This window comes from Cyprinus carpio, chromosome A4 (assembly GCF_018340385.1).
Source record: "Cyprinus carpio isolate SPL01 chromosome A4, ASM1834038v1, whole genome shotgun sequence".
NCBI lineage: Eukaryota > Metazoa > Chordata > Actinopteri > Cypriniformes > Cyprinidae > Cyprinus > Cyprinus carpio.
Genome location: NC_056575.1, coordinates 34,919,719 through 34,934,977, shown reverse-complemented (window position 1 = coordinate 34,934,977; position 15,259 = coordinate 34,919,719). Strand labels below are relative to the sequence as shown.

The 15,259-nt window shown below is 39.2% G+C and overlaps 1 protein-coding gene across 2 annotated transcripts in view; it reads right to left on the bottom strand.

The window, feature by feature from the left end:
- Nucleotides 1–5,726: 5,726 nt before the first annotated feature.
- The window catches only part of LOC122140782 (receptor-type tyrosine-protein phosphatase beta-like), a 32,293-nt gene continuing 22,760 nt past the window's right edge, over nt 5,727–15,259 (bottom strand). The window contains exons 15-24 of one of the 2 annotated variants that reach the window (XM_042745719.1): nt 14,687–14,956; nt 12,892–13,170; nt 12,209–12,358; nt 11,815–12,076; nt 10,919–11,024; nt 10,757–10,837; nt 10,459–10,540; nt 10,185–10,275; nt 9,744–9,811; nt 5,727–5,861 (exon numbers count right to left, since the gene is read on the bottom strand). In XM_042745719.1, coding sequence (XP_042601653.1) covers nt 10,517–10,540; nt 10,757–10,837; nt 10,919–11,024; nt 11,815–12,076; nt 12,209–12,358; nt 12,892–13,170; nt 14,687–14,956 — 1,172 coding nt within the window. In that variant the 3' untranslated portion in view covers nt 5,727–5,861; nt 9,744–9,811; nt 10,185–10,275; nt 10,459–10,516. Of the gene's footprint in view, nt 5,862–9,743; nt 9,812–10,184; nt 10,276–10,458; nt 10,541–10,756; nt 10,838–10,918; nt 11,025–11,207; nt 11,315–11,814; nt 12,077–12,208; nt 12,359–12,891; nt 13,171–14,686; nt 14,957–15,259 lie in introns of those variants that run through there. The other variant, XM_042745727.1, reaches the window with a different exon arrangement.

Here is a 15,259-nt window from a genome sequence, read left to right as displayed (position 1 = left end):
TGGTGGGCTGTTATCGGCGTTAACGTGGTGGGCCGTTATCGGCGTTAACGTGCTGCGTTAACGTGAGACTCTTATTGGGCGATAAAAAAATATCACCGTTAATCTATTCTCAAAGTTGGGTTGGGAGCTGGGTGTATACTACGCAAGCTATGATGACTTTCACCGTGGTAGTTTAGCGTGGATGTATACCTAGACGAATTGCACTGTAGGAGGCGAGAACGAGTCTTCGAACCTGTGTGTATGCCTACTGTGAAATTACCAAGCTACCCAAAAAAAAACCCTCGACAAGACTCACGCTTGTTTCACACATACTCCGTCTGCAGTGCGTATGCAGTTCGTGTGCGTTACGTATGTGGTGCAGAAGCAGCACGGACTCATTGTGCTTTCACACAGGAAGCATTCGCAGTCCGCTACTGATCCACGGCTGTTTAGTCCACAAACACAACATTTGTTCATCATTCTATATTTCAAACCATGTTAAAAAAATTTTTTTTTAAAAATTGTGACTCTTATCACAGAACAGTAACAGTCTTTCATAATCATAAACATTAGTTTAAACTTAAATATAAACAACATATTATTCATGCATTTGACTTCTAGGTTTGTATAATAAGCTGCTCAAGCAAGCGGCAAAACATTTAAACCACAACAATTAGCCTACTTTTCTTGTTGGGATATCGCAAATGTTTAAAATTAAAGCACCACTGACAGGAAACAGTCGACTCTTGTGCCTTTTGCATTTAAATCTTTATTACAAGCAATCGCACGGTTCTTAATGAACGTTGTTTTTCTGCTTCCATAAAAGTGCATAGGCCTATATAATGTTGCCTCGTTTATCTAAAGGTGCTCTTTTTCTTGTTTTAAACCTAGCCAAAACCCATGTGTTGCGTGTGAAACACAGTAGGCTTTAATTAGTATACATTTATTGTGAAATTACTGCATTTTCGTGTCAATCCATGTTAATTTTTACCGCGAACAATGTGCTGTCATGCGCTGCAGACGCACTGCTCCTGGAACGCACTGACGGACCACAACCGCGTGAACGCTGGAATCCGTTAACATGGGTGCGTAAAAAAAATGCAACGCATACGCACTGCAGACGGAGTATGTGTGAAACAGGCGTAAGGTTGTTTGCAACTTGTGCAATGCGGAATTAGTTTACTGTAGGAGTTCTTCCAGTGTCAAGTACCACCTAAACGCAAAGCATCCCTCACCTAATGCGGAAGATGCCGGGCCAAGCAATGTAGCGCAGGGGAGGAGTCATCGTCAAACTACTATGTTTGAGTGCAGCACAGCTCTACAGTATGCTAACAAGTACATCTTATTGAACATAATTTGAATGCCTTCGGCCAGAATTCAAATGAGCCATTTTATCTAGATTAATCTAGATTAATTCCAAGATTGATCTAGATTTAAAAAAATTAATAAATGCCCACCACTAATATATATATTGTATATATTAATCTATGCCCACCACTAATATATATATTGTATATGTGAATTTTGAAATATCACTTAAAAAATGGTATTTGTTTGAGTGAGCATGGATACACACACACACACACGCACACACACAGAATATGGATATGTAAGTCTAAGTGAAACAAACACATACTTACCTTCATGACAAGTTGGTGTAGATGGGGAAAAGAGGGTTATCTCGTTGACAGTGAAGTTTACGAGCCCTCAAAACATCCCGTACACACTGATGGATATAAGCATACTGAGACTGCAAAAGAGAAGTCCATCTAATTAGGGTGCTTATAAACCAATTCACACATTTCATGAAATCTAGAGGCAAAATAGTGTAACTACATGATTATGCAATTCTGAAATCACTATGTAAGCTGAATTCGGGTGACTTATTACAAAATTATTTGGGTGACTATTATCTGACTTATGGCTGATTCATGCCAAAGACGACAACTCTAAGGGCCCTATCATACACCCGGCACAAGGTGTGGCAAGTGTTTTTGCTAGTTTTAGCCCGATGCAGTTCTCATTTTCCAGTACTGCACTACGTTGTTTAAAATAGCGCTGATTCATGCCAATGGGTGCACTACGTTGTTTAAAATAGCAAATGCATTTGCACCTATTTGTGTGTGTTTGGGTGTGTTGTTGTAAAGTTGATGTTTTTGTTTGGTTAATAGACTAACTTAAACCTGGTCTAAAGTCTGACGCGATATTATTTATTCTATTATTATATCTTTGTTATTTAAAGGGTTACTCCACTGCAAAATTTTGTCATTAATCACTTACCCCCACCCCATGTCGTTCCAAAACCGTAAAAGCTTTGTTCATCTTCGGAACACAATTTAAGATATTTTGGATGAAAACCGGGAGGCTTGTGACTGTCCGAATACTCCATCTGCCATCAGTGATTCAACTGTAACGTTATGAAGCGACGAGAATACGTACGCTCTTCTGTGTCAGCCGCGCTGCACCGATGCGCTGTTTTCTTTCAAACCAAAGCGTAAATACACATAAAAAACATATCCTTGTGATGCGGCTGACACAGAAGAGCATTCGCCAACTGCGTTCTGCTCAGATTTGCCAAAATGGCGCTACGCTTACTTGAAGAGACACAGAGGAGAGGAATTGTTGAATAAAGTCATTATTTCTGTTTTCTTCGTGTACAAAAAGTATTCTCGTCGCTTCATAACGTTACAGTTGAATCACTGATGGTAGATGGACTATTCTGACGATGCTTTTCATACTTTCCTGGCCCTTGACACTGTTATTTACTTGGCAGTCTATGAGACAGTCTCAAGCCTACCGGTTTTCATCCAAAATATCTTAAATTGTGGTCCGAAGACGAACAAAGCTTTTACGGGTTTGGAACAACATGGGGGTAAGTGAATAATGACAAAATTTCTAAGTCTAAGTCTAAGGACACGCGCGACCGCTGCACATACTAGGCACTTCAGATCAAAGCCTCAGTGGTCTAACAGCGCTCGTCAATGTCAAAATGACTGAGTTGGCCAATCAAATCAAAGTAGGTGGTGTTTACTGTTGACAAAAGCAGAGTGCAAAGCCTCAGTTCAACATTAAAGAGAGCAAAGTAAGATAAAGCTGCAAATCATTAGTCAACTTTTAATGATACGTTTATGATATAAATGTTAAATGACCGACAGCTATATCCAGTGATGCAAACGACTCAAATTTTTTTTTTCTCAAAGATGACCATTTAGAGAGCGAGAGAGAGAGAGATGTCTAAATTGTTTACGTCTGTGTCTCTTTCTACAAACAATGACTTTAGTTACTTAAAAACAGCAATTTTACCCCCCTCCTTGCTGAGAAATAAAATGTAGTGATTCAGTATCGATTAATAAAAGTCATGTGGCAGCACTGACAACAAGTTTAGAGAATAGGGACATCCCTTTTAGACCATGCGCCCAGGCGTTTTCCCGTCGTCAAACTAGCGAAAGTGGATTCGGTGCCCTGAGTGCACCTGCGCCGTGCATTTTAGACCATGCACTTAGATCGATAAAATAGGGCCCTAATTCTATGAGAACAGGGAAGTCCACACTACAACTATAATGACAGAAAATCAATCAAAAAGCCATTTTTCTCAGTTCCAGTGTTGCCATAGGTACTGTGTATGGCAGCAGTACTTTAGATTAGCTTTAACTGGAATTATTTCATTAACCAGTGTTAGTCTGACACCAGTATAAACGTTGCTGATGTCACTATTCAGATATACTCATACCTCAGTTTGTACCATGTATGAGCGATACAGGCGTAGATCAAACACACATCCATAAATGTCCACTGTGCAGTTCCTGTCAAGTTGCTGTAAAACACGATCCAGCACAATGAAAGTGCCAGTTCGGCCCACACCAGCACTGAGAGAGAGAAAAGCATATCCATTGTAAATATATTTTGAATGTAAACACCCTAAAATGTCCGTTAAAGATGTTTAGGTGATACACAGATACCTGCAGTGTACTACAGTGACTCCAGGACTGGTTGTCCTGTCAATGTAATCTCTGACTGTTCGCACAAACTGAACAAGTGATTGGGTTGTTTCCGGTACACCGTGATCTGGCCAAATGGTGTAATGGAACTGACGCACCGTCCTGGGGTATCTCAACTGCCCCTCCTGAAAAAAGACCTTGCATCATGTCATCTCATCTTCCAAAACTATCCCAAATCTACTACTAGTTGCTATTTTCTTCATTCATTCAGTCATTAATTTCTCCATATATGTTTAAAAGAGTTTCTGTACCACTAAATTGCAATTACAAAGTTGCAAAAATAACTTTCAAAACAGGTTTCCAAATCTGTTGAATCTGGCAAAGAAATGTCCAGGTCATACTTTACCCCAAAAAGAAAATAAAAATACTATTTTGCATAAAGAAAATGAAGCCTATTTTTTGGACCGCTACATTAATTTACATTTTCACACATTTCCATTTCCAGATACTTAGTATACTTTGTGGATTAATTGTACTTTGTTTACATGTACACAAATTATTTTTCTTTTGATTATGGAGTGAAATATGACCCAACATTTTTGTTTTACAATTTACCATTAAAAAAGACTATTAAGTAATAAATGATTGTATTTCTGTTCAATATATCCATTTATTTGAAACTTACACATGATATCTTGAAGTCCCGAATGGTCCACTCTGGGAGGATATTCTCAGATTGCAGTTGCAAAACAACATCACCATAATACAAAGGCTCACTGTCAGTTGGCCAGTATTGATCACACTTCACCTGAATCATACACATATCCACAAAAATATGAAATGAGACCACTGATCTATAATATAGAACTGGATTGCTCATGACGTCATGAAAGTGAAGCCGTCGCGCCGCCATATTGGTAATCCCTAGTGTGCGTAAACGTTCTATTGAATTAATAGGAAATTGTATGATTTTAATGAGAAAACATCACATAACAAGTCAGCGTTTTTAAATCTGAAGTATCTCTGTACATTCTTACAATGCAAACACCCTTGGCATGTAAACGGTTATTTTTTAAATGTCGGGAATTTCTCCTACTTATTAAAAACCTACGTTCATTACAGTAGCGAACATCATGAGCATGATAAACATCAAAGGACACGACCTCAACATATATAACAAACGACAAAGTGCTCATTCTGAAATCTGAATTTATTCAGAGAAATAACTGACTATATACAGTACGGATTTAAAGACATAAAGCTTTATTTCCAAGATAGTAAGTTAAGCTTTTAATTTCATTATAGAGCAACATTAACAACATAATTGTATTATTCATTGTATTATATTCAAATCCATTTCTGATACTAATACGTTCATGTTTAATAATTGCAGAATAATTATGTTCATAAAGAAATTGGCTATATCTTGTGTTGGATCGTTACCTGTGTCGTCAGTAGCAGCAGACACACCCACTTAACGGTTTAAATATATCGCTTATACTGCCCCAAAAGACCGTAAACACTTCAGATAACATCTGAAGTAAACATTAATTTACATTCACATAACATAAAAACAAGTCAAGTTTGACTGATTTGCTTCAAATCGGGTGATTTTAGGACAGCGGTTTGAATGTGACTCAATGGTGCTCTCTGCCAGTAGGGATTAGTAAGATGGCGGATCGAACACTTCTGGTGGCTTCACTGCCTGTTGGCAGTTTAGAACGCGATGAGCGATCCAGTCATATATAGATCAGTGCATGAGACAGCGCACATCACCAGCAAAACAGCACCAGAAGCCTCTACACTCACCATGCCCCTCTTCACACACTGGGTAACCATTACAAGGCTTTGCACTTTTTGTTCCCACACCATGCGCCAGAAATCATCCTTGGTACCTGGGAGAGGCCCTTGTGTGGCAATATACTCCCATTTGAAATTGTTTCCCTGTTAAACAGACAGAGAAATACTTTTGAGTCTAAAGACAAAAAAAGACTGTTTACTGCTCTGAGGATATCGTCACAACCTTAACTTTCAATGAACAGGGTACAAATATTTAGTTTATTCCTTTGAAAGAAATTGATAGAAAAGGAGGTGGTCGACCATAAACCGTAAATGTTGACTTTCATCCTTAAGAGGATAAACTAAATATTATATGAGCAGTTTTTATGACATTTTCTATTCATTTTCTAGTTTCTGTGGTTATTTAAGCTGTTACCAAAACCAAATCTGAATACAGAGTGAAGCGCCGATATGGGCAATTTAGTTTTGAATAAACACCAAAGTAAAATAGACACACACACAAATCTATTACATATTGAGTAACAGGGTTAAAAGTTTCTGTGTTTCACAGTTATAAGGTGTCTCTCGGTATCTTATAGATGTTTTGTGATTAATCATCATGTCAAGTCAAGTCAAGTCTGCTTTATTGTCAATTCTTCCACATGTACAGTACATACATACAGAGAATCGAAATTACTCAGATTACTCTCAGACCCCCAGCACATGTACAGTACATACATACAGAAGCCTAAAAATCTAGATCAATATAAAATATAAGATACAACTATACAATAAGGGAATGTAAAAAAGACATATAATAAAAAATAAAAATAAAGTTAAATAAAGCAGCGCAAGGCACATGGCAGATAGAGTGCAAACCAGTGAACAAACAGTGCAGATAAAAAGATTTTTAGTGCAAAAAAATAAAAATAAAAAAACCTTATTCAGTCTGATTAAAGTGACAAAAGGGCTCAAGAGCAGTTATTTAAACTGACTGATGAGGTGGTAGAATGACGTCAGTTCCATGCTGAATGAGGTAGTGAGCAGACCAATGCTGCACAAAGTGACTGGTGCACGTCATCGTATGTTAGTGGGACCATGCTGAGTGTGCACTCTCCTGAAGTCAACAACAATCTCCTTCGTCTTCTCCACGTTCAGAGAGAGATTGTTGTCACTGCACCATCCGGCCAGGCGGCTCACCTCACTCCTGTAGTTTGTCTCATCCTTGTTGCTAATGAGACCCATAACAGTCGTGTCATCCGCAAAATTAATGAAGAGGTTGGAGTTGTGTGACGGTGTGCAGTCGTGGGTCAGCAGAGTGAAGAGGAGGGGGCTTAGCACACATCCTTGGGGGGCCCCAGTGTTCAGTGTGATGGTGCTAGATGTGTTGCTGCCGACCCGTACTGCCTGAGGTCTTCCAGTCAGAAAGTCCAACAGCCAATTGCACAGTGAAGTGTTGAGCTCCAGCTCGACCAGTTTGTGAATGAGCTGTTGAGGGATGATTGTGTTGAATGCTGAACTGAAGTCTATGAACAGCATTCTGACGTATGAGTCCTTTTTGTCTGTATGTGTGTATGTGCTGAGTGGAGGGCAGTGGCGATGGCATCATCGGTCGACCGGTTGGACCGATATGCAAACTGTAATGGGTTCAAGGAGGGGGGAGGGCAGACTTGATGTGGTGTAGACTAGCCGTTCAAAGCACTTCATGAGGATGGTGCAACAGGACGGTAGTCATTGAAGCAGGACGGAGATGGCTTCTTCGGGACTGGAATGATGGTGGTAGTTTTGAAACATCAGTGAGTTCTGCTGCACAGTCTCTCAGTACACGCCCAGGAATGTTGTCAGGACCCGGAGCTTTGCATGCATTGATGCTGCTGAAGGATCTCCTCATGCTGTCCGGGGTCAGCGTCATCACCTGGTCACCGGGAGGAGGTGGAGTATTCTTCTGTGCAGTGGAGCTGTTTTGTTTTCTCAAAGCGAGCGAAGAAGGTGTTCAGCTCGTTCAGCAGAGAGATGTTGCTGTCACAGGTCCGTGGTGGGGGCTTGTAGTCCGTAATGGTCTGTATCCCCTGCCACAGGCTCCGAGTGTCTCTTCTGTCGCTGATTTGATGGGCTATCCTCCCTGGAGTGCTGTCTCTTAGCCACTCTGATGCCGCGGGATAGGTTGGCCCTGGCTGTTCTCAGGCCCACCTCATCTCCAGCTCTGAATGCAGCGTTCCACGTCTCCAGGAGTCTGTAGACCTCCCCTGTCATCCACGGCTTTCTGGTTGGCCCGGACAGTGATGGTTTTTTGTGACTGTTACATCATCAATACACTTGTTGATGTAGGCAGTGATAGTCTCTGAGTACTCCTGGAGGTCAGTGGTGTTATTGTAAGTGGCAGCCTGCTTAAACATATTCCAGTCCGTTGTATCAAAGCAGTCTTGAAGAGCCTCTGACGATCCTTCCGGCCACACTTGAATCTGTTTGTGAACTGGTTTGGCGACTTTAATGAGCGGTCTGTATGCAGGCATTAGCATGACAGTAATGTGGTCTGAGGCACCAATGTGGGGGAGGGGGAGGGCTTTGTAAGCTCCTCTCTGTGTGGTGTAAACAAAGTCTTAAATGTTTTTACCTCGTGTTGGAAAGTGTATGTGTTGGTGTATTTTTGGAAACACACTCTTTAAGTCAGCATGGTTGAAATCCCCAGCTATGATGAGAAAAGCATCAGGGTGTGCTGTCTGCTGTTCACTGATGTGCTGGTGCAGTTCATTTAGTGCATCGTTCCTGTTGCTGTTGTTGTTGTTCGGGAGAATGTAAACCGAAACGAGCAGTATGGCAGTATATTCCCTCGGCAGATAGAACGGCCGGCACTTAATAATCATAAACTCCACCAGGGGTGGGCAGTGTTTGCAGATCACAACATCATCGTGGAACCACTCATCATTGATGTAAACACAAAGCCTGCCGCTGCGGGTATTTCCTCCCGCAATGAGAGCTCTGTCCGCTCGATAGCACGTCAGCTGGTCGAGCTGAATAGCGCAGTCCGGAACGCTGTTGCTAAGCCATGTTTCCGTGAACACAAAAACACAACAGTCTCTTACAGTCCTCTGAGTTGAACGTAGTAATCGGATGTAGTCCAGTTTATTGTCCAAAGAGCGTACGTTAGCCAGTACGATGGTGGGGATAGATTGCTTGTGTGGGTTAGCAGTTAGCCTAGCCCAGATACCTCCGCGCTTACCCCTCTTCTGCTTCCTCTCACGCCGCTTGTGGCGCCTCCGCTGTGGGTGAGATGCAGCAGTGGGGGTCGGTGATGATGTAGGCCTCCGGAGCAGACCGAGATCTCGCAGCTGTTCCGCGTGCGCGGAGTTTAACTCTAAAAATGCGGTTCTGCCGACATCCAGCAGAAACTCACGACTGTATGCATGCTTAAAGACAGGTAGACGCGATGACGATGTACAAAAACACTGCGACTCACAAGACAAAAAACACGAAAACACCGTTCTGTCGGGACAGAGAGAAGCCGCTGCGTGTGGACGCGCCACCATCTTCAAAGGAACATGCAGTCATTCCTAAATTTATACTTAGTTAAATTCAGAAGGAAAAAAATATTAGTTTGATCCTTGTTTTTTTTTTCGCACAGTAACTGGTTGAACTTGATGAATGCAGGTAATGAACAATGTGTTGAAAAATTGAGAAAATCGAATTACATTAATTTACTTCTCTTCCCATCATGCAGTAGAAATGGTCAAAATGTCAGAAAAGCAATCACTTCAAGTCACAAGTCACTTCATGTTTCTAACTATTTTAAGAAATTTTATATTACAAATCATGTGGCAATAAAAACTGTAACTGTAATTTTATTATTATTATTATTATTATTATTATTTTTTTTTAAATTAAAGTCTGTGGGGTCCAATGTTGTTTTGGACCTCACTTATTTTCAATGTATAGTCAAAAGAAAAAAGTTGTCAGTATAAAATCCTCAATAAACCTCCATCTTTTACTATACTCCACAACACCCACAATTTCACCCAGTCTTTAGCAATCAAATGAAGAACAACTCACAGGTATGTAGTTAGCATTGATGTAGTCTGAACAGGGGTCTTCCTCCATGCATACCTGCATTGAGTCATCTGCAGTAAATCAGTGAGGAGGTTAATGAGCAGAGGGACTAAACTACAAGCAGTCCTTGTTTACTATATATTATATATATATATATATATATATATATATATATATATATATATATATATATATATATATATATATATATATATATATATATATTACTTTTTAATAAATAATAGTTAAATAAATAAATGTATTATTTAATAAAAATTAAATTAATTAGAATCAAGCTGCTTTGCATTTGAAAAAGACCCCAAAGCACCACTTATCATCCAAACCAGCACTAGTTGTACTGGTATAAGCAGTAGTCTAGCATACCTTGAGATGTAAACGTATAATACTTGTATTTTACATACAGCATCATTTGTCTTTACTTACAAGGCAGTATATTATTGTAGCGATTTTTGCTTCAGTTTTCAGGTAGACGTGCAGCATTCTGAGTTTGGGTCCATCCCACATCCTTTAGGCCTTTTCAACATTGGGTAAATGTCGATGCAATAATCAAAAATGCATTCAGATGATAAAGTTCATCTTATTTGCTGATAGATGTTTATTTAGATTAAAGTGGAATGATGTCTTGACTAGGCTATCAAGTCTACTATTCTGTTACTGCTTTGATACTTAGATATTTAGTGTTTGATTTTGTTATTACCTCAAACTCTTCAGATAGAAGGTAACTGCAATCAGCTTGAAGTTTAGCAAGATGAGACTCAAACTGGGCTGCTTGGACTGGGCTAGTGCAAAATAGTGAAAATTCTAAATCAATAACATTCATGCTTATAATAATAATGTTTCAAATTTTTTAATTTATGAAAAAACTTGTTTTTAAGGAGTTTAGCCTCAGTTTTTTGTCTTCACAAAAACATCAGTTGTACAAAATATGATTTATAAATATCACTATTATGTATTTTCCTCTCATTAAAATATAGAGAATTGAAGTATTTTGGTACCTCCTTATGCCTGAGCACATCTGTGAGGTAGGCAGCGCTTTCCACATGCACATTTTCATCACTGGACTTTCCTGCATGGCTCTTGAAGAACAAACACACACAAATAAACATCGGCACAATAACAAACATTGTGTGTTAACAAAAGTGTTTGTGTGTACTCACATTTTGTGAGCCCTCTTTCTGTAAATGAGAAAGGCAGTCACAGCGAACACCATGGCGACTAGAAACGTAGCAGCAGTGATTCCTCCTGTGAGGCCATTTTATGGTGCTGAATGACAAAAACATGAGAAATTACACTACTTAATAAAAAAAATGTAGGTTAAAGTCATAGCACAGTGGTATTGCACATGGGGAACTGGTTTGATTCTGACCCGTGTCATGTTCTCATCTCAACAATCCTAAACTCAACTGTCCTGCTGATTCTTAACACTAAAAAACAACAGTGTCTTACCTGATTGAGTTAATAATGGGAGGGAAAGGTAAGTGTCGGTGTAAAGGGGATGCGCACATTCTTTGTTCTCTTCATCAAACAATTGAGTGAAGGCACGAACACTTAATCTGAGACAGTAAAGTAAGAATATTTAGAATTACACATCTTAAACCTGATTTGAAAATTATTTCAGTTAAAAATTTAAATTTTGTCCTCATTTACTCATATTCATATCATTCCAAACCTGTCACATTTATATAATATTTTAATGCTATATTATTTTAGTGTAATCACTTTTTGTTCATTTTTAGAGCTTGACAGGACCCATCAACATTCTCTATCACTGTACAAAAAAGAACACCATAAACATTATTCTAAACATCTCCTTTGATGTTCCACAGAAGAATGAACATCATACAGGTTTTGAATAATATGAGTGAATATGAGAGCATTTTTTTTTTTTTTAAAAAATGCTTATTATCAGTTTTGTTATGCTGCAGCATACAATTTTTTAATATGAAGACACATATTTTTAATAAAACACTGATATTGAGATGGATGAACATTACACGCTTCAATTTAAGGTAATATACTACAACAAATTTTACATAAAGCTATTCAGTAGTACCGATATGATGTTCTGGATCTGAGTGGCCCATCACAGAAATGCATTCCATGTTGGATAGATTCTGGATCCCATTTGCATGCTCCCCCCAGATGTTTCATCCCTGCTCCAAGGTTCATCTCAAAAACACGGATCTTGCTGTCAGATCCCTTGGCACACAGGCTGTGAAAGTAGCCAGTCTGATATGCTTTGATGAAGCGGTTTTGTCTGTAGTCTAGATAAGATGGCAAAGGATGTCTTTGCTCTGGGAGGATATTATCAACATCTGTAAATGAAATAAAAGAAGACTAGATTCAGTTTTACAGAGTTAAGACATAACCACAGACAAACAGCAATAATATTGGCATAAATTATGCTAAACTCAGCTGAAGAAACTGAGATTAAAAATGACTGGTACCATTTGACTCAGTGACAATTATTGTGAAGAAACGAATAGCCCCATTAGCATCACTGAACCAGCTGCAGTTGAACTTAAACAGAATGGAGAAATGGTTGATGACCATGGACTGCGCACTGACCCGTACTGTCACCGGTGGGACAGGGGGCCCTGAAAAACAAATATGGACCTCCTGAGATTCTTTTGTAGCATTTCGACAACTTAGGTATATCTAAACTATATATTATAAGTATTCTTTATATAATTAGGCAATTAAAAGCTGGAATACACTTCACAATTTTTAAATATGGAACAGATTTAAAAACACTTGGCCTCATACACCTGCTTACTTTGTAAATGGTTAAAGAGTAAAACTGGGCATCATAAACTAAACAACCGAAGATCACACAGTGCTCGACTTTTCTAAATTGTTCCAAAAGCAGCAAACTCACAAAGAAAAGGGTGCCTTGTTGCTAGGAAATGTGCAACAAATGCAAACAATATGCATTCGTAAATTGGCTCAAAATATCAAACATGATTGACAGCCTTCGAATCGGCTGAAAATCTGGGCAGAAATCTGTGCAAAATTCATATATCATATTCCAGCTTTACCTATGTAATTCTTTAAATTCATTAAGATTTTGTATTCTAGAAAAAGTTGTTTTATTTTCATGGAGTGGGTCCCCCCTCATTATGTCACTTACTGTCGATCATTGTGATAATGCTGGTTTTGGTGGTTAAACTCTGCTTGTCTCCAGACATCACTGTGATGTAGATGGTGTAGTTTCTAAAGGGTTCCAGCCCGTCAAAATGCTGCGAGAGAGCATCGTGTCCCAGTGTGTAGTTGTACACTGGCATCCTGGACCCTTGTTTGCAGCATTCCACAACATAAGAGTCATAATCAGACTCTGGGGGTGCCCAGGAGCAGGAGACAGAGGTGGAGCTCAGGGGGAAACAGTGGATGTTTTGAGTTGGATGTGGAGCTATAGAGAAAAGGAATCTCTTATGAACACTTTTGTGAGCAAATATTCCCAAAGTCATTCTCCAAAACCTTCACCCTCTCTGCTCCTCCCAAGTGGAATTAGCTGCAAACCTTCAACCGAACTGCTGAGAACATCACATCTTTCAGGAATCACCTAAAGACATACCTCAAATGCAAGCTTTTAACCACTTAAACCAATGGTCTTGCTTGTAAGTCGCTTTGGATAAAAGTTGCATGTCATATTTGTGTATCTAAAACAACAATCCAGAACTCACATACACTTTTCCATAATTTTCTTCATTATGAACTGAATAAAAAAAGCAGAAACAGCTAGTGTCCTTCAAATCCCAGGATAGAATGCTTTCAATTCACGCACACATTTTGCTTAAATTGGTCCCAATTTTATACTTATTTTTATCAACACTCAAATCTCCCAGACACTATGGCTGAGCGTTGATCCAGAGTACATTATCTTATTTACCAAACTACTACACATTCCAGAAGAGCTGGGATGGGAATGATTCATTGTGATTTGACACTTTTGATTCTCTTCAGCAAAAACACTCATTCAGATTCATTCTCGGCTTCATTTTTTTGTTGGATACATCATTACACCAGCAGGTGGCGACCAGTGAGTGTTTTCAAGTGAGTGAGCTTTCATCATTCATTATTTAAACAAATACAGACATTTTTCTTATGACTCAAAACAGTTAATTTGGAATTGACTCAATGAAATGATTCTGAAAAACTGGAATCAAGCCTGTTCCAAAAATTTAAGATATTTTGGATGAAAACCGGGAGACTTGAGACTGTCCCATAGACTGCCAAGTAAATAACACTGTCAAGGTCCAGGAAAGTATGAAAACCATCGTCAGAATAGTCATCATGCCATCAGTGATTCAACCATAACGTTATGAGGTGACAAGAATACTTTTTGTACACAAAGAAAACAAAAATAACAACTTTATTCAACAATTCCTCTCCTCTGTCTCTCTCCAAATCAGCGTAGCGCCATTTTGACAAATCTGAGCAGTACGCAAGCGGTTTACGCTCATCTGTGTCAGCCGGGCCACAAGGATACAGTTTTTTTACGTGTATTTATGCTTTGGTTTGAAAGAAAACAGTGCATCAGCGCAGTGCGGCTGACACAGAAGAGCGTACGCCACCCGCATACTGCTCAGATTCGCCAGAATGGCGCTACGCTTATTTTTACAGGATTTTTGCGGGTTTGGAACAACATGGGAGTAATTGATTAATGACAAAATTTTCATTTTGGGGTGGAGTATCCCTTTAAGGAGCCATATACAAAACAAAACCCACAGGTTTTTAGGCTTTACTATTCTATCATGGTTAGATTTTGGTGTTTTTTTTCATCAGGTTATTCACATACTTCAATACTTAATAATTCATTTAATTTATTTCAATACTATAGGATGTAAAACTCGCCACAAGTGACTTTCTACATATGTTTTAGCAATCCTGGTGTGATCTTGAGTGGTCGATGATTCTGTACTCACGGGTTATGATGGTGTGGTAAACAGGACTGCTGTAGGTCACAGGACCGTGTTTCATCCCACTGACAGTCAGGAGGCTGATATTATAGAGCCGCCCTGGATAAAGTCCTTCCAGTGTATGCCAAGTGGGATGAAGAACAGAAACATGAAGTGTGTCCTGAGGAAACCATGTCACTTCACAATCATCATAGTCTCCTGTATCTGGGACATGCCACTTTATCTCCACTGAGCCGGTAGAACTGCTGACAGACACTGATGATGGCGGTGCAGGAACTGTGGTGATATAATATAAGTAATTTAGCTTTCAGAACTGTAATGCATTGGTTTTGCTTTGGTTTTAGCAAAATGTCCAAGCTGTTCTTTAGCTGCTGAGCTCCAAGAAGACCACAAATCAGTATAAAAGCATCACAAAAGTTTCATTAACATGACTTGGGCACTATATTTCAAGTCTTTTCAGATTGTATAATGCTTTGAATTAATCATTAAGTCATTATACACTGGTAATGAATCACAGAAGAAAAGCTGAGGGCTGCAGCATGGAAGAAATTTTCAGCACAGGCATACTGTTGCATGCTG